Below are 19701 nucleotides of genomic sequence, written 5' to 3' on the forward strand. Positions count from 1 at the left end.
AGATGTAGAGTGTCTGAAAGGGGGTGTTTACGTTTGGGCAAATGCCCAGAAACAAATCTGTGGTTCGTATAGCCACTGCGCTCCCCTCCCCCTAGTAACATTGTACTCACCCCACCCCCACTCAACTTGCTTTCCTCAACTACTGTAAGCCGACTGTACTCCCCCTCTGAGCTCCAGTAGCCCCTCTCTTTCTTTGAACTTTCTTATTTCTAGCTTTTTCTCTCTCCTTCTCTCTCTCTCACTCTTTTAGGCTCCTTCAATCTTTACCTTCTCTCTCTCTCTCTCTCTCTCTCTCTCTCTCTCTCTCTCTCTCTCTCTCTCTCTCTCTCTCTCTCTTCCTCTCTCTGTCCCCCAGCATAAAGGGCCTGCCTGAAGCAGGGCCCCTGTGTTTCTACTGTAATGGATCCTGACATCTCGGCGCTGTTTCCTGCCATGTCAGAATGAGCAGGCAGACCTAAGCGGCTCCTCTGCATACATTAGGCCACTCATTGTGTCTTTGTGCACTGCATAAGTACCACTAGTTGCTGCTGTTGCTGCTGCTGTGGTGGTGGTGGTGGGCTGTCTGCTTGTGTCTGTCGGCCATCAGAATTCAGGTCCTTGCTCGCTTGCCTGAGTCCGTTGTCTGTTTGAAAGCAGGCACTGGTGTGGTCAACAGGCTTTTCTTCATGCTGCTGGGAATATAGGCTTCTCTTGGAACAATATAGACTTCAGATAAGCTATCTGGAAAGCGGTTTTGTTGTGGATTTACTTTAGGTTGATAGCAGGGAGTAGAATGAGTTTAGGAGAGGAGACGATAACAGGCTGAACTTTGTGTGTGTGTGTGTGTGTGTGTGTGTGTGTGTGTGTGTGTGATGTTTGTATGAGATATGGTGTGCATAAATCCCTAGTCTTCAACAGGTTGCTGGTTGGTATTCTCAGCTCACAGTCATGTAGGCCAAAGGGCTATCCAGTTCAATCTGTTCATGTGTGTTTATTCATGTGTGTGAGAGAGAGAGAGAGAGAGAGAGAGGAAGAGTGTGTGTGTGTGTGTGTGTGTGTGTGTGTGTGTGTGTGTGTGTGTGTGTGTGTGTGTGTGTGTGTGTGTGTGAGTTTATGCATATGTGTGTGTGTGAGAGAAAGAAAGAGAGGGAGAGAGTGTGTGTGTGTGTGTGTGTGTGTGTGTGTGTTTTTATGCATGTGTGTGTGAGAGAGGGAGAGAGTGTGTGTATGCATTTGTGTACTGTATGTGAGCATGTCCGTCTGTGAGAATATTTGAGTGACATTGTGTCTATCTCATTGCGGACACAATGTTACAGTGCAGATGGAACCGTGCTTGAAGCTCATTTTTCAACTCCCCTTACACACACACACACACACACACACACACACACAAATGCACACACACACACACACTCTCTCTCTCTCTCTCTCTCTCTCTCTCTCTCTCTCTCTCTCTCTCACTCACTCACACACGGAAGAACGCACTGCCCCCTTTCTTTCCCCACCCTCTCAGAGCTGCACGTGTGCTAGTGAAATTGGAGAAGCGAGACAGAGAACGAGTGCAGCTGTGAAAGACATTCACGTGTGTGTATGTGAGCAGGAGAGGAGGGGTGTGAGTGTGTGTGTGTGTGTGTGTGTGCGTGCGCTGGTGGGGGTGAGAGCAACAGAGTGAAGGAGAGAGGGGGAAGAGAGAGTGAGAAACAGAGAGTGAGAACGAAAGTGAAGTGAGTCTGTGGAGAAGAGAAAGTGTGAGAGAGAGTTTGCGCGCACACGTTGAAAACGAGAGCGAGGGAGAGAGAGAGAGAGAGAGAGAGAGAGAGAGAGAGGTTGTGGAGTCTGTGCAGCTGTGTGGGATTTGCGGTGAGCAGCTTAAGTCATGGCTTGGCCCGCGTCCTCCGCTGTTGACCTAATGGCTTAGAATCAGGTTCCTGCAAACCCAGTGAACTCGCGGGAGCGCGCCTCCGCTCTACTCCACTCCGCTGCGCCGCGCCGCGCGCCCCTCCGCCACTCAGGCACACAACAGAGCTGATTGTGTCTTTTTCTTCCAAAAAAAAAGAGTCCGAAAACAGACCGGCTTCGGTGGATAAACAAACGCTTCTTTTTTTCTTCACATCATTTTTTTTTTTCTTGTCTAATCTCTCACCTCTTTAAAACTGGATACCCTGCCGCCTGTTTCTTAAAGAGGTCTTGGAGTCAAGCGACGGAGCGGTGCACCAGCGATCTCGTAAGCACCTCTGTTGTTTACCTTCTGCAGCAGAGTTAAGTTGAGTTCAGAGGAGAAGGGCTCGACGGCAGGGAGACCTGTTGCTGTTGGCAGGCTCCCCTCGTTGACATGTAATTAACATGAACATTTACACTGTGCTTGTTTTGAATGTCACCTGAGGTAATGTCAGGCTGCTCGTTTTTAAAAGTGTGAAAGCACATTTTAAAGGGTCTGTCAGTTACCTGAGGGAGTTGGATTGAAATGAAAATGCAATAGTTAAGTATGTATGTCAGTATGGCTATGCAGTCTTTAGAAAATGGCTCTGTTTCTGTTTCTCTGGAATGTACACAGCAAAGGTTCCGAAGGTCAAAAATAGCTTTTATCTCTTGTAAAGCACGTTGCAAGACGAATGCTTTTAATGAGGATTATAGTTATTAATAAGCATTGCCTCCATACCCCATGTCTACTACAAGCTTATCTGTTTACACCTTTTAGCAGGCCAGAGAAGGATGAGCTCCTGAATTAAGATGAATAGTTTTGTGCAATGTGTCTTACTTGTAGGAGAAATGGTGGTCCCAAGCCTCTTTGTTGGGGCCAAGTTCTCTCAGATGCATCTTTGTGGTGTTGTTGTCTTTTTTGTCTATGAACAGCCGTTGTAAAATTGTACAGAAGTTTCCCCAAATGTGGGCAGACATATTACTCAACATTGCCATACAGTTTCAAGTCCTCGGTTGTAAGTTCAAAGGCCAGTGACTACACGCTTCAGTGTCTTCAGAGAGACATGCTTGTGATTGTGCTAGTACTCATGCCTTTGAAGCCTAAGGTAGTATCTCCCTCTCGTGCTAAAGACATGCTTGTGATTGTGCTAGTACTCATGCCTTTGAAGCCTAAGGTAGTATCTCCCTCTCGTGCTAAAGACATGCTTGTGATTGTGCTAGTGCTCATGTCTTTGAAGCCTAAGGTACTATCTCCCTCTTGTGCTAAAGACATGCTTGTGATTGTGCTAGTGCTCATGTCTTTGAAGCCTAAGGTAGTATCTCCCTCTCGTGCTAAAGGTTACCGGCTCACTCCCAGTGCTTGGCTGTGTCTCACAGCCCAGGTTGCACAGTCAGTGCACGGAGACACACATGCAACACCATACACACTAATACAACACATCAACACAAGCGTGTTAAACACACACACACACACACACACACACACACACACACACACACACACACACACACACACACACACACACACACACAGCTCACAGAGACTGATACCTGTGGCTAATGGTCTGAGATACTCTACCTGTAGAGCCTCACACGGGTCTACGTTACTGTGACCTCATATTAGCCTCAGCTCCTGAAGTTGTTGGACCTCGTATTGATTTACTACTTTTGTGATGTGATATGACCTGTCCTCAGGGAGACCTGTAAATAAGGGACTCTACCCGTTGGATTTATACAGTATGTGAATTAATATGTCTTCTTACCTGTTACCAGTTAAGTCTGCTACTGCATTGTTCTTAATTTGGCCTCATATAAAATAAAATAAAACTCAGAGGTACCTGTCATTGAGGTACTCCACCTATCAGAGCTCATATTGGTATGAATTATACTTTATAAACTAAAAACGTTGTTAACTAAAACTGCTTTTGTGAGAGAACTCGTGGTAGTCCAGCGTACCGGCACCTTATTATCCTGGACCTAAGACAGTGTACCTTACTGCTGTGCCTTTCTGTGTCTCCCTGTTGTGCAGGCAGAGAAAAAGGCCCAACTGGTTTCTGTGATGAGCATCATGGAGGCTCACGGAGACATGGCCGAGGAAGCACAAGCGGAGGACGAGCTGCTCCTCAAGAGTCCCCTGCCTCTCCAGAGCCAGCTGAAGCCCCAAGCCCAGTTTAAGCCCCAACCCCAGCCCCAGTCTCAGCCTAAGCCTCAGGCTAACCCTCACATCGGGACCTTCTCCCAGCCCAAGCCTCTGACTCAGCCCAACCCCCCAGCCCACCAGACACAGCCTAAACCACAGCCTCAGCCTCAAAGCCAACCCAATCCACCGCCTCAAACGCAGCCGAAGCCACAATCGATGTCTCAGTCCCAGCTGCCCCAGGGGCCGCACGCCCAGGCGCAGGCCCAGCCACAGCAGCTCCAGCAGCAGCAGCCCACAGACCCAGCCTCCCCCACCGTGGCCACCACACCTGAGCCGGTGCTCATCGGAGGCGGAGACAAGACCTCACCTAAAGCTGCAGATATGGAACCAGAGTATGAGGTAAGCTGCCCATTTATACAGAAGCCATGGCTTTCATGTAAGGGATAACGGCCGACAAGCTGTACAGTTCTACAAAGATAATGGACGATGCAGGGCAAAGAACTCCACGACGCGCAGAGGGAGATGGAGAGAGAGAGAGAGAGAGAGAGAGAGAGAGAGAGAGAGAGAGAGAGAGAGAGGTCGATCCTGGCGATACTGGATATACCCAGAGCTGATGAATGTATGTGTGCAGTAAGCCTGTGAGTCATGACCTTTTAGGTTAGGTTAAGACAGTGAGCCACAGTCTTAACCTAAAGAACCTAAATCCAGAGTAGAACCATTTCTCTCTGTTGAGTAGCTTTTTATCCCTATAGTGGGAATAATATACTGTAATTGTTAGTGACAAACAACAAAATATTGCCAGACATTGTGTATCTTTACCATTCATCAAGCAGGGCTCACACTGCTGTAACTCTGCTCGTAATGCTCACATCACAGCAGGTGTTTATTAACCAGAAACCCTGCTGCCTTCATGCCAACTAATTCCTACCACAAAAGCAGTAGCCAGTGGTGAAATCCCATTATGCTTAAAATGAACATCGCCAAACACACGCCCACATGACAATATGCTGTAAGTGTCTTTCAAAATAAAAGGGGATATTACAGAAACGATTAAATCGTAGAAGTCAGACCACACAGGTAGGGGGGACAGGAAGTATTAACACCAGTAAGGATTATTGCCTGTACTGAGGAGCTGTTCTCTTTTAATACTGTCACACAAAAATTAATTGTGACAAAATGGAACAAGCACATTTAGCGATTAAATTGAGTAAATGGCGTGTGTGTGCTTGATTGTGTGTGTCTTTATATGCATATGTCTGTCCGTGTGTTTGATTTGAGTGTCTGTGAATGGATGTGAGTGTGTGTGAATATTTGCACATTTATATCTGTGCCATAGCCTATGCTGATGTACTGTCTGTACTGTTGTGTGTGTGTGTGTGTGTGTGTGTGTGTGTGTGTGTGTGTGTGTGTGTGTGTGTGCGCGTGTGTGTGTTTGGTGGGGGGGGGGTTTATGTGTGCCCAGGATGGCCGTGGCTTTGGGATCGGTGAGCTGGTGTGGGGAAAGCTCCGGGGCTTTTCCTGGTGGCCCGGCAGGATTGTGTCCTGGTGGATGACCGGCCGCAGCCGCGCCGCCGAGGGCACGCGTTGGGTCATGTGGTTCGGCGACAGCAAGTTTTCTGTGGTAAGTCACGCCACATGTGTGAATGTGTGTTTTAGGTGAGTGTTCTGAATTTGGTTGGCTTTTGGACAGTATCTGTTGCACAAGACTTGAGAATGTACTGTAAGAATCTGAAATATCCCCCAGATATTTAAAATGTTCTGTAGTATCTTATCTTTATGATATACTTCCTCAGGCTTCACTTCACCAGTGTTTTTAAAGGTACAATGTATAGTTTTAAGTGGCAACTTCTAGTAGAAAAGGAATATAGTAGTCATTATTATGTTTTAGTGTATAATCTATGAATCATTGTGTTTTTGTTAGCTTAGAATAAGCCCTTTATATATACATAGGAAGCGGATCCTCTTCTACAAACTTCTGGACATGAGTCCACCATGTTCATGTTTCTACAGTTGCACAGAGCAAACAAACCAAACGACTGGCTCGAGATAGGGCTTTTTTGGTTGTTATGGCATTCAACAGCCACTGTAGGTACTTGCACACGCTAGATGCCACTAAAAACTACACACGGTACCTTCAAAGTGTATTTGTCAAAAACAACATTTATGGTACAATTTATGTTAAAGATTTGACCATAAATATTATATTTATGTAGTTTTAAATGTATGTCACCATGTATGTTAAAATGCATTGACCTGCATAAAAAAAGGAAGAAAGGACTGCTCTATAACTATAAGACTTCTCCTGTATCGATATCTGACCTAGATTGAATTGAGAGTAAGTTGTGGCCCCTCTGATTGTCTCCGTTGTCCTGTGCAGGTATGTGTGGAGAAGCTGTTGCCTTTGAGTTCCTTCTGCAATGCCTTTCACCAGCCGACCTACAACAAGCAACCGATGTACAAGAAAGCCATCTTCGAGGTGCTGCAGGTCAGTGTGTGGATGTGAAGGGAGGTGCAGAAGGTGCCTACTCTCAAGTCACATTAAAGCTAAGAGAAAGACTCTATTGTTATGGCTGCCATAAGGTCTCATACACCAGCTTGCTTTCAGTTTCCTCAGTAATTGGTTGATAGTTCTGTGATGGTGTGTTGTCATGTGCTTCATGACCTAATGCAAAGATCAATCAGTTAATCAATCAATCAATACATACATAAGTGACAAAGGCTACAGATTCAATAATAACAGATAATACAATACCTACAGACAGAGTATCTATGCATCCCTTACGATCTCCATAAGTATTCCCTCGTGATTGTGACGGTAGGCTAATTCTGCATTCCAAAACATTGAAACATGGAATGATAGAAACTGCCATTTTCCGTTCGTCTGGGAATTGGCTTAAGTGAGTGTGGAGTCCTCTCGCCTACTTCTTAGTTTTCCCAGTCTTAGGTGCTTCTATGAGCACTAAGGGGCTTTGTGAATAACTCACACAAAGGAGACCCAAAGTTAGGACTGACACACCCATTATTAAGTCAGGAGCTACTTTTAGTCTTAAGATGCTTTGTGAATACGGTCCCTGGGGAAGCTGTAGGAATGTGTATGCTATGTGAATGTGTATACGTCCTGTGCTGGTGTTAGTGCCTCTTTTGGAACAAGTGTGTATGTTAAATCTGATTACAACATTGCCACCTGTTGAATTCATGATATAAGCATTCAGAGCACTTTCAGTTGAGGGCTTTTAAGTCCTATGCCTCCTCTGTCGCTCAGTGCTCTCACAGACAAGTGAAAAGCATGGCAAGGTTACAAAGACATTTTATGACAGTGACCCAACTGACCGGTAGTGTGTCTAGCTCGCTTTGAGCAATGAGGTTATAAACAGGCAATGCGATGGGTCAGTGTTGTTTCCATGATTAAGCTGATGCTCTGATGTTATAATGTTACAGAGCTATATGTTGTTCTTTAAATTGTTGTATGTTAATGTTACATGTTATATGTTTTATTGTTATAGTGTTATAGAGTTTTATGTTATTTTTTGGTATATGTTATCTGTATGACGTCTACTGCGTAGATGATGATGCTGGCCAAGTCGTAAGAATTTTGCTGTGCTGAAGCAATTTGGTACATGCAACAATAAACACACTTTGACTTTGACTTTGGTGTTTTGTGTGTCACTGCAGGCAGCGAGTGTCCGGGCGGGGAAGGTGTTCATTGGCTGCCTGGCGAGTGACGACACGGACACGTCGAAGTCAGTGGAACTCCAGAACAAGCAGATGATCGAGTGGGCCCAGACCGGCTTCCAGCCCAGCGGGCCCAAAGGCCTGGAGCCGCCAGAAGGCAAGAGCGCCAAACTGCGCCTCAACACACTGAAACTGAGCACCTGTGTGTGTTAGTGTGTTAGTCTCACTTTAAAATGACCATCGCAGACACAAAATTCTTAGTTATATAATTGTGGGTAACAGGATTTAGGATTAAACTTGTATCCAAGACCCTACAAACACAGTTTCTAGAAAGCCATACACCTGTTCATTATTCTAACACCAGTTCTAAATATCATTGACTTTAAAACCTTTATGAAATATTGCATGGTTTGATATCTGAGTGTCTGTGCCTACAAAGTACTGACTCTGTCTCCTCTCTTTCTCTCTCTCCTCGACCTCCTAACTCCTCCACATTTCCCTGCAGAGGAGCGTAATCCATACAAAGAGGTGTACCCTGAGAGGTGGGTGGAGCCAGAGGCAGCAGCCTACACGCCCCCACCGACCAAGAAGCCCCGGAAGAGCGCAGCGGCGGAGAAGGCCAAAGTCAAAGAAATCATCGACGAGGGGACCCGAGGTGAGTGTGTCACCGAGGACAGGCCCTGACCACAGCAGCCAGTGCTAATCCGTACGCTCCTGTCTGCATAGAGGACTCAGGAGTGACAGTAGTTTAGAACGGAGAAGGAAACCAGAGTGTGAAAGGAGATTCCATGCTCGCCACTTCTCCCAGAGCTCATGGTCTTGCTTGTCTGTGTTTCCTCTCAGAGAGACTGGTGTTTGAAGTACGGCAGAAGTGCAGAAACATAGAAGGTACACATCACTCCACATCACTCCAATCCACTTTTCACATCAGTAGCGTTACGTATTGGGAATTATTTTGGGGGACCTGCAAGAGTCTGTCCCCCTGTCCTTGACTCTCTTGTCTGATTGGGTTTGACAGATATTTGCATTTCCTGTGGCACTCTGAACGTCAAATCGGAACACCCGCTCTTCAGCGGAGGGATGTGTCAGGGCTGCAAGGTAACGCTCTCTCTTCCTTCATTGATGCGGGTGACAGTGGTACAGGAGGTAGAGAAGTCGTTTAGTAATCAGGAGGCTGCTAGTTCGATTCCTCAATGTCGAAGCGTCCTTGAGCAAGACACTGAGCCCCTAATAGCTCCTGATGTGCAGTGTGCTATCAGTTTAGATGTAAAATGTACTGTATATACGTCCTTCGAAGCCGCTTTGGATAAAAGCGTCTGCTAAATGACTAAATGTAAATGATTCACACTCTTTCTCACGTGTGTGAAGCCATTAATGTTTTACGGCTTCATAGACATTAGACAATAAAGCCCTAATAAGAAAAAAAGTAGGTTACATTTGTTGACTGGATGAGGTCAGACTACATCAAAGGAATTACCTCAGAGAGCTACTGTAATTGAACACAGGTTGGGGTTGTCTGGCGTTTTTTTCTAAGGTTGACTGCCGTGACTAGTGTATTAACGCATGCTTTTGTGCCTGCTCATGCTGATGGCTGGCTCCTGGCTCCTGGCTGCTGGCAGAATTGCTTCCTGGAGTGTGGGTATCAGTACGACGACGACGGCTACCAGTCCTACTGCACCATCTGCTGTGGAGGAAGGGAAGTGCTCATGTGCGGCAACAACAACTGCTGCAGGTCGGAGGCCATGTGTCTGTGTGTGTGTGTGTGTGTGTGTGTGTGTGTGTGTGTGTACCTGTGAATGATTTATTATATGTATGTCAGGGCATGGGCGCATTCCTCTTTTATGTGAGTGTGGACTGTGTTTGTATTTTCATCGGGCACTCTGAGATTCCTGTGAATGAAAAGTGCGTTAAAAATAAAATGAATTATTATTATTATTTATTATTATTTTGTGGGGAATATGTTTGTGCAAATCTGTAAGCATGTGAGAGTGTACATGTGACGCACATGTGATGAGTCTTAATTAACGTGTGAATTCAGTGTATCTCTGACCAATGTTCTGCTGTCTGCTGTGTTGCAGGTGTTTCTGCGTGGAGTGTGTGGACCTGCTGGTCGGACCAGGCGCGGCACAGGCAGCTATAAATGAGGACCCCTGGAACTGCTACATGTGTGGCAAGACGGGGCTGTACGGGCTCCTAGTGCGGCGGGTCGACTGGCCCAACCGCCTGCAGCACTTCTTCGCCAACAACCACGACCAGGACTTTGTGAGTCGTGAGGGACCTCCAGGCTCTGGGTCCACTTTGTTTTGGTTCTGATGGAAGCAGCTTAGCCCTTAACGTGTGCTTGTGCCATGTCATTGGCTCAGCATTTAGTATAAGAGACTGGACTGATCAGGGCGAGATGCATTATAGAATTTGAGTGAAATATCTTTATAACAGTTATTGTTGAGGCATACCTCATGAGAGTTTCAGTAGTTCAGAGTAACTGTTTTCAATAGAGTCGTTATACTCACCTTCTTTATTTCTGTCCCAGGAGCTACCAAATTTGTACCCTCCGGTTGTGGCGGAGAAGAGGCAGCCCATCCGTGTGCTGTCCCTGTTTGATGGCATTGCTACAGGTGAGACGACAGCATTTCCCTCAGTCTCAGCTGTCAATCAAACTGACATACCGATCAGGAGATTCCCTCAGTCCCAGCTGTCAAACAAACTGACATACCGATCAGGAGATTCCCTCAGTCCCAGCTGTCAAACAAACTGACATACCGATCAGGAGATTCCCTCAGTCCCAGCTGTCAAACAAACTGACATACCGATCAGGAGATTCCCTCAGTCTCAGCTGTCAATCAAACTGACCTCCCGATCAGGAGTTTCCCTCAGTCTCAGCTGTCAATCAAACTGACCTCCCGATCAGGAGTTTCCCTCAGTCTCAGCTGTCAATCAAACTGACCTCCCGAACAGGAGTTTGCCTCAGTCTCAACTGTCAATCAAACTGACCTCCCGATCAGAAGTTTGCCTCAGTCTCAGCTGTCAATCAAACTGACCTCCCGATCAGGAGTTTCCCTCAGTCTCAGTTGTATGCCCATCAAACTGACCTCCCGATCAGGACTTTGCTAATGACTTAGTGGGGTTACTTTCGCTGTCCGCTTCACATCGTAGGTCCAGTGATGGGTTTACACTTCTTGACAAGCAAACGCTGTTTAAATGCTAACTATAACTCTCCATAAAAAAATTACGTGTAGATCTGACAAAAAGCAGGTTTTGGCCAGAGATTTATCTTCCTTCACCTCCTATAATAGTCCTACAAACTGAAAAGCTCTTCCAGATGGTATGACATTTGTTTCACCCTGAGCTTTAACCTTTGCCCTCTGACCTGTGTGTGTTACGCACAGGGCTGTTAGTGCTGAGGGAGCTTGGTATCCAGGTGGACCGCTACGTGGCGTCGGAGGTGTGCGAGGACTCGATCACCGTGGGCCTGGTGCGGCACCAGGGGCGCATCATGTACGTGGGCGACATCCGCAACGTCACACGCAGACACGTGAGTGGCCACTCCAGCCTTTCTCCACCAGCTGCCCTCCACTCTGTGCCTTCACTGAGGCAAATCGTCTTCTGGCAGTCTCACTTTCTTAGGTTTAGCCATGATATGTTTCTGAGATGTGTATATGTGTCAGTCTCCCTTTCTTAGGTTTAGCCATGATTAGCCAGTATTTCTTTATTTTTTTGTGATACATTTTTTATTGACACCATTTATGCAGTCAAGACATTCATGCCGTTACGACATGCAAGACAAAAGTATATCAGAACTTTAATTACATGTGTCATTTGGTGTACGCCATGATATGTGTCTGAGACGTGTATATGTGTCAGTCTCACTTTCTTAGGTTTAGCCATGATGTATTTCTGAGATGTGTATATGTGTCAGTCTCCCTTCTTTAGGTTCAGCCATGATATGTATCTTTCTGGCCCAGCTTTCACCAAGGGAACCTGAAAGTTGTTGCTTCTCTCATGTTTGTCTCTCAGATCCTCGAATGGGGCCCGTTTGACCTGGTCATCGGGGGAAGCCCCTGTAACGACCTGTCTATCGTAAACCCCGCCAGGAAGGGGCTCTTTGGTATGTCACTCCTCCTCACATCTGTGATGCTAGTTTACTGCTGCATCCAACAGTGACCTTCTACCCTCCATGTGTACCCTAAGAAGGAAGGAACCCATTTCCCTTAAGAGCTGTCAAGGGGAATAGTCTGATAATAAAAACACAGCTGACAAACAAACCTTGGTTTTCATTTAGACAGGAAGGTTGTATCCATGGCCCGGAAATCCATAATTTAGTTAACTAGCAGCCCTTTTCTCCTGCAGACTTCACATAAGCACACTTCGCACCTGTATCAATTCATTAAACTATGTATTACTGCAGGCTAGTTGAGGAGTACTACCAAAAGGGGGATTGTTGTCATCAGCAAAACTCCTTCCCTCTCTAACCTCTCTCCTCTCTTGTAGAGGGCACAGGTCGTCTGTTCTTCGAGTTTTACCGCCTGCTGCATGAGGCTCGGCCTAAGGAGGGTGACAGACGCCCCTTCTTCTGGCTCTTTGAGAACGTGGTGGCCATGGGCGTCAGCGACAAGAGGGACATCTCTCGCTTCCTGGAGGTGAGTCTTGCTCTCTGATCCAACCTCAGATATACAGCCGCGGAAAAAATTAAGAGACCACTTCAAAATTATCAGTTTCTCTGGTTTTACTATTTATTGGTATGTGTTAAAGTAAAATGTACATTTTAGTTTTATTCTATAACCTACTGGCAACATTCCTACCAAATTTCAAATAAAAATATTGTCATTTAGATCATTTATTTGCAGAAAAATGACAATTGGTCAAAATAGCTAAAAAGATGCAGTGTCTTCAGATCTGGAATAATGCAAAGAAAACAAGCTAATATTCATTTTTAAACTACACAATACTAATGCTTACACTTAGGAAGAGTTCAGAAATCAATATTTGGTGGAATAACCTTGATTTAAAATCACAACTTTCATGTGTCTTGGCATGCTCTCCACCAGTCTTTCACATTGCCGTTGGGTGACTTTATGCTACTCCTGGCGCAAGAATTCAAGCAGCTCGGCTTCTTTTCATGGCTTGTGACCATCCATCTTCCTCTTGATCACATTTCAGAGGTTTTTTATGGGATTCAGGTCTCGAAATTGGGCTGGCCATGACAGGGTCCTGATCTGGTGGTACTCCATCCACACCTTTACTGGCCTGGCTGTGTGGCATGGAGCATTGCCCTGCTGGAAAAAACATTTCTCCGAGTTGGGGAACATTGTCAGAGCTAAAGGAAGCAAGTTTTTCTTCTGGGACAACGTTGTACTTTGCCTGGCTGAGGTTTGTAAAAGACCATAAGGATTGAAAAAAGCGGACTGGAGGGTCTTCTAGTTCGTCTTCTCTGATGAGTCCAATTTTCAGCTTTGCCCAACACATGGTCGTCTGATGGTTAGACGGAGACCTGGAGAGGCCTACAAGCCAGAGAATCTTGCACCTACTGTGAAATCGGACTCATCAGAGAAGACGAACTTAGAAGAACCTCCAGTCCGCTTTTTCAATCCTTATGGTCTTTTACAAACCTCAGCCAGGCAAAGTACAACGTTGTCCCGGAAGAAAAACTTGCTTCCTTTTGCTCTGACAATGTTCCCCAACTCTGAGAAGTGTTTTTTCCAGCAGGGCAATGCTCCATGCCACACAGCCAGGCCAGTAAAGGTGTGGATGGAGTACCACCAGATCAGGACCCTGTCATGGCCAGCCCAATTTCGAGACCTGAATCCCATAAAAAACCTATGAAATATGATCAAGAGGAAGATGGATGGTCACAAGCCATGAAAAGAAGCCGAGCTGCTTGAATTCTTGCGCCAGGAGTAGCATAAAGTCACCCAACGGCAATGTGAAAGACTGGTGGAGAGCATGCCAAGACACATGAAAGTTGTGATTTTAAATCAAGGTTATTCCACCAAATATTGATTTCTGAACTCTTCCTAAGTGTAAGCATTAGTATTGTGTAGTTTAAAAATGAATATGAGCTTGTTTTCTTTGCATTATTCGAGATCTGAAGACACTGCATCATTTTTGCTATTTTGACCAATTGTCATTTTTCTGCAAATAAATGATCTAAATGACAATATGTTTATTTGAAATTTGGTAGGAATGTTGCCAGTAGGTTATAGAATAAAACAAAAATGTACATTTTACTTTAACACATACCAATAAATAGTAAAACCAGAGAAACTGATAATTTTGAAGTGGTCTCTTAATTTTTTCCGCGGCTGTATATAGACAACTTCTGAATATTTAATCCAAACTGCATGTTGACTACCACCAGGTGGCACTGTTTTGAAAAATCCTGTGTGAGTTTACATTGGCAGAGCAGTGTATCACCTGGTGTCAGTGTTTTGTCCTGGCTTGTTGCATTACATATGAATACCACCAGGGGGCAATGTTGTGACTAAGAGATTAGCATCTACTAACCCAGCCCTGCTCTCCTCCTATCAGTGCAACCCTGTGATGATTGATGCCAAGGAGGTGTCTGCTGCCCACCGGGCCCGCTACTTCTGGGGCAACCTGCCTGGCATGAACAGGTTGGTCAGAGAAGAGTGAGTGATGCGGTAGCCTTGGTAACAGTCCAGAGATGTCAGACACGCGCTGTTCACAAACACTGTCAATACACTTTTTCACGTATACCTATCCTCACATGTAAAGTGATCTCTCTTGTTACTGATTCTGTTGACAGACCTCTGGCTGCTATGAACTCTGACAGAGTGGACCTGCAGAACTGTCTTGAGCACGGCAGGACAGCTAAGGCATGTGTGCGCGTGTGTGTGTTGGTGTCTGTGTGTGTGTGTGTGTGTATGTGTATAAGTATGTGTTTTTGTGTACCTATGTGTATGTACACAGTCATTGCTACATAGAAAATGGTGTTGAAAGAGTTAGAGTTAATACTAAGAGTCTCTCCTCACCCTCGTCTAGTTTGACAAAGTGAGGACCATCACCACCAGATCCAACTCTATCAAGCAGGGCAAGGACCAGCACTTCCCCGTATATATGAACGACAAGGAAGACATCCTCTGGTGCACTGAGATGGAGAGGTAAGAGGCAGACCTGCTGCATCTCCAACAAATACTGCATGCTGATTGGATATAACAGTGTTCTATTTTGTCTTGCTCAGAATAATAACAGTATCACAGTAAGTGCACTCACACTTGGTACTGTTTATGTAATGTTTTACATTTTTGGTCTCTTTAGCCTGGTATATTTATTTTGTTCAAAAAGCTATGGTTCTTGAAATACAGCTAGTGTGTCTTGAAATATAGCTAATCACACTAATCTATGCTATGCATTTAAATTGGCATTTCGTTATAGTTTCTGAAGAACTAAATCCCCTTAATCAGAATATGTCAATGATTTATTACAGTATTTTATAAACGGCACATGATTAAATCATCCTTTTAAATGTTTGATTAGTCGACTTATGTAATACCATGAGGATATTATGTTTACTATCAGCTCTGCTACAGTTTTATAATGCGATAAAAGCAAAATACTGCTTCCTCATTACATTTCACTCGTCATACTGGGTCTTTTTCTTACCAGTTATATTTATGTGTGTCTGTGTTTCCGTGTGTGTGTGTGTGTGTGTGTGTGTGTGTGTGTGTGTGTGTGTGTGTCAGGGTCTTCGGATTCCCTGTCCATTACACTGATGTGTCCAACATGAGCCGACTAGCCAGGCAAAGGCTTCTGGGAAGGTCGTGGAGCGTCCCCGTGATCCGCCACCTGTTTGCACCACTCAAAGAATACTTTGCTTGTGTTTAACACCCTTTAAACACACGCTGCAATGATACAGATAAATGTCTAAAAAAGAAACTACAAAAAAAAAGCTCAATCACAAGAAAACTGACGTCTGACGAATTAACAAGAGCATTGAAACTGTACTCTTGTGGTATTTACAAGTCAACCATCGAACGTAGATATTTCATGGGTTTTTTTCCTGTTTTTTAAAAAAAAGATTCATTTTATTCTATTTAATGTTTTTTATATTCATTTTGACTTTTTAGCAGTGTTATCCAGTGTTTGAACTGATCTATGTGTGCAAGCTATACACAAGGCAAAGCTCTCTTCTCCAGGCACTGATGAGTGAGAGTGAGGAGGTTAAAAGACTCAAGAGTCATTGGCGTTGGTAGAGGACATCTTAACCCGCCAACATCCACGTGATTGGTCACACTCAGAGTTTTTTCTGAGATGTCGATCAGTGGTGCTTGATTGGTCACATGTCGATCAGTGGTGCTTGTCCTCAGTGTCTGGAGAGCTCTTGTCTTCATGAATCCAAAACACCAGATCTCATATACCTCTTCGTTTACAGTTTCTATACACAACTGCAAGTAATAAAGGTACTACTGTATTAAGGTGACAAAATGGTGCTCTGAGGGGGGAAGAATCAGCCCAACCCATGTAACTCTCTGTAAGGCAGGCCTGCTGGAACGTCTCACGTAGGCAAAAAAAGGCTCTGGGACTCATCTGAATCATGAACGAGACCAATATGCCATATCTCATTTTTTAAATAAACGTGCTATTTTTTACTTTACAACCTCTTTTACTGTTACTCAAAACTACAAACTGGTGCTTATCACTGAACCTGCAAGCCTTCGGTTGCCATGGCCACTGGCCGCCATGGGTTGGGCTGTTTGCTCCCTGCCCTCTTTCCTTGAGATAGACGTCTGAGAGGACGCGCGTCTCTTTTCCTGGTGTCCCTCAGACCGTCGTCGTTACTGTACACTTACAGCAGGTGTGGAGGCAGCAGGAGGGGTGTGTGTGTGTGTGTGTGTGTGTGTGTGTGTGAGTGCATGCACGTGTGTCTGTGTGTGTGGCAGGTGACCACCACCACCACCCACAGCCTCTCCACAAGCTCAACTCAAGTCAGGTGCAAACTTCAGCAAATATGGTGCGGCTTCACGTGGTTCTTCTACCTTTTATAGCAACTTTTGTGCTTTATTACCAACTATATTGAGCACTTTTATACGTATCCTTCTGTTGTTTTTCTGATATTTTAAAGATTTCTTTTGCTCTTGATTTATGTGAATTGTTTTGTTTCTCGTTTTTTGTTCTATGATGTGAAACTTTTGTAGTCAGGTGTATGATGTTTCTGGTGACCCGTAGGGCTGTGCCAGTAGATGTGAAAGAGTGATTTAATTTTTTACCTTTTTTTTTTTTTTTTTTGGAAATGTAGAAGTAAATTTGTTCTCAAATGCGACAGGAGGATTTAACACAGAATGTTCTAGGTCCCATTACCTGTCATACTCTGGTGATATAGAGCTCGGGACTTCTGAACCCACTCTCCTCCCAAGTACCAGCTCAGACAGGCACCTCTTTCCTCCCTCGGCTCCTGGCCCCCTGGCTGTGTCCAGATAGTTTACTAACTGTCACTTTAACTCAAATATGAATTCAAATGATTGTAATCTGGATTGTAATCTCTCTCTCTCTCTCTCTTTTTTTATATTTGAAGGTAACTGAAGATGCAGGGTTTTGTCCAAAAAGGAAGACAGTGTAGAGACAGTCCACCTGCTTTTTAATTATTCTTGCTCAGTTGGGAAGTGATGATGCTAATGTGAGGCAGCAGAATTCTGATCATGTGTTTGAGAAAATGTCTCCCAAGTAGCGGCCTGTCTCTGGAACAGATTCAGTCCTTAATCTGGAATCAGATTACGGTCAGAACTGGCCCAGGGTCAGTCGATATGTGGGCTTCCACAGCACTGAATAGAGATGTTCATTCAGACTGGTTGAGTTTTAGAATTTGAATGCAGAGCCCCCCTTTTCTTTTTTAGAATCAACCACAAAGCCCAGATAGTGCTCTTGTCTTGGGTTTTTTGTACATTTTGTACATAATCTCTTCCTGTTGCTGTTTGGATTTCTTTGGAAATAGCCTGTGAGATGTACAAATATAATTCTTTGCTAATATATATCAAGGAATTAGGAATGCTCAGATAAAAAAAAAAGAAACCTGATGAAATTGTTTCGATGTTATTGACAAAATGTTGAGCAGCATAAGCTATGATGCCTTTTTTTGAGTGGACAATATGGGGTCATTTTTTTATATTTATGAATTTATTTTGATTTTCTCAAGCAGGGAGAGGATAAGTTTGTGAAGTGATGAGAACAGTTAGAACAGTCTCATCTAGACCGCACAGCCCTACATCGCCTCAGCCAGTTTCTCTCTTTCTCTCTGGTCCTCTCTCTCTCCCTCTGTCTCTCTGCTGCGTTCTGTTTGTTTCTTTGGCTTTTTTTTTCTTTCTATTATACTAAAAGAGGGATTGTAGGTGTTTCCTAAGGTGCTAAACGTTTTATCAAATTGAGGAAAAAAATATATTGTTTGGAAGAGAAAATAAACCTTGTCTGACTGTTTTTAAGTTCCTTGTAGTCTGGGTAAAGCGCTGTTGCTTGGCTCACTCCTCTGATGGGTATATTAACAAAGGCATTTAACTTTGTACTTGAATGATAAATAATGGAACAGATTCTTATATTGTCTTAGAATAGACATGGCTGTAGTTGGTGCTTATCTGTGGGGTATAATCATGAGTTCATATTGGGAAGTAACAAAAGAAAAAAAGGTTTTTGTAATCATGTTTACTGTACACTTATGTACCTGCTTAGTGCCTAGTGGCACTGCTTCTTAATCTGGCATTCCATGCAGCCCCATCCCAAGCCCCCCCCCCCCACCCCCATGTTCGATTTGATTTTCATATATATAACTCTGTCTTTTGTTATCAGAAACTTTGATATTTATTTGGCTACAACTCTTGGAGACTGCTCAGATTCTTTATATATCTCAGTGTCTCTGTTTTATCCCTTTTTTGTGATTATTTCTTCATGTATCATACCTGTTTCCGGCGTCTCGCTGCCCTCTCGAATCTCCGCGCATACAGCAGATGTAGCAGTCATTCTCTCCCTCTTTCTCTCTCTTCTTGCTCTGCGCCTAGAGAGAGAAAGAGGAGGGAGCCTTATGTCCCTGTGCTGGAGAACACTTGAATAAATGTTTTGTTTTTGTGCAAAATTCGCTCCTGTTATTCTTCTTGACCTACTACTAGCTTTAGACAGACCACTTTCATTGTTACTTGGACTTAACCACAGTACATCAGTTAGAACACTGTCAAAGGAGTTGCATTAATTAGTTGTCGAAAGTGACATTTTTAAAGCAAAAGCGAGCTGTCAGTGTGACATTTTCTTTTCTTGGGTCTGTCAGAGCATTTCCCCAGAGATACACACTCATTAATGTTTTAAAGCCTTTTACTGTGCTATTAATGACCTGCGTCTGGAGCGTAACAAGATTGTGTTGCCTACTGTCTCGTCTGTTCACACCAATAGCTACAGAGGGTCAGTGAAAGTCTTCTTCCTGCGTTCTCCACTTTGTCTTACTTTCTTTGAATGTGACGTTATTTTAGGTTTAAGTTTATTAGTAAATCTGACTTGTTGCGGCTGTCTGTTCCCGTGACTCTTCTACCCACTGTTGAGACGAGCTTTGGCACAAACCCCGGATGAGAAGGCACGCCCGAGCAGCAACGCTATTGGTCAAGGCAGCGATGACAGCCGTACGCTTAGAGGCTGATTGGACCTTCTGTGTGTCGGCCGCTTGGATGCTGCGAGCGGAGGGTGTGCGGGCTGGACCGGGTAAAGCATCTGCTGGTGTCTGCTCGTGTCTACTGGAGGGTGGCATCGGCAGTCATTGTTTGCTGCTATTGATTGAGAGCTAAGGATCAATTTGGGAACGTTGAACGTGAAAGGTATGTTATTTTTCTATTACCCTATGTCCTAATAAATTATATCACCAGCTACGAATCTAGACAACATTACGGTCAAAGGCCGGTAATTGGTGTCACTGGTTTTATGGCCATGATCACTGAATAGGAAGCTACACTGTTCTGAATTGCATTGTTTTGTGCCGGTCTGTGCAATTGCAGCCGGTGTTGCTT

General features: G+C 44.5%; 1 protein-coding gene across 2 annotated transcripts; it reads left to right on the forward strand.

Annotated features, from left to right (window-relative positions):
* The first annotated feature begins 1908 nt into the window (after positions 1 to 1908).
* dnmt3ab (DNA (cytosine-5-)-methyltransferase 3 alpha b) lies at positions 1909 to 18672 on the forward strand. 2 transcript variants are annotated; one of them, XM_080850633.1, is made up of 18 exons: positions 1909 to 2203; positions 3929 to 4438; positions 5502 to 5660; positions 6417 to 6524; positions 7712 to 7868; positions 8217 to 8366; positions 8555 to 8599; positions 8730 to 8809; positions 9331 to 9443; positions 9790 to 9973; positions 10242 to 10326; positions 11098 to 11243; positions 11726 to 11816; positions 12200 to 12348; positions 14237 to 14337; positions 14475 to 14544; positions 14711 to 14829; positions 15412 to 18672. In XM_080850633.1, the coding sequence occupies exons 2-18, from the start codon at positions 3959 to 3961 to the stop codon at positions 15551 to 15553; spliced, it is 2379 nt and encodes a 792-aa protein (XP_080706759.1). In that variant the 5' UTR covers positions 1909 to 2203; positions 3929 to 3958; the 3' UTR covers positions 15554 to 18672. The 2 variants fall into 2 exon arrangements, with proteins under 2 accessions (XP_080706759.1, XP_080706760.1); XM_080850634.1 differs by having other exon boundaries at positions 14237 to 14322.
* The last annotated feature ends 1029 nt before the right edge of the window (positions 18673 to 19701 follow it).

This window comes from Sprattus sprattus, assembly GCF_963457725.1.
Source record: "Sprattus sprattus genome assembly, chromosome: 13".
NCBI classification, from domain to species: Eukaryota; Metazoa; Chordata; class Actinopteri; order Clupeiformes; family Clupeidae; genus Sprattus; species Sprattus sprattus.

Bases quoted from the DNA above. Each gene is read 5' to 3' on its own strand.
- dnmt3ab (XM_080850633.1), top strand. From the start codon at position 3,959: ATGAGCATCATGGAGGCTCACGGAGACATGGCCGAGGAAGCACAAGCG. The intron at 10,327-11,097 runs GTGAGACGACAG...TGTTACGCACAG, and splicing joins GTTTGATGGCATTGCTACAG to GGCTGTTAGTGCTGAGGGAG. The intron at 14,338-14,474 runs GTGAGTGATGCG...TTCTGTTGACAG, and splicing joins AACAGGTTGGTCAGAGAAGA to ACCTCTGGCTGCTATGAACT.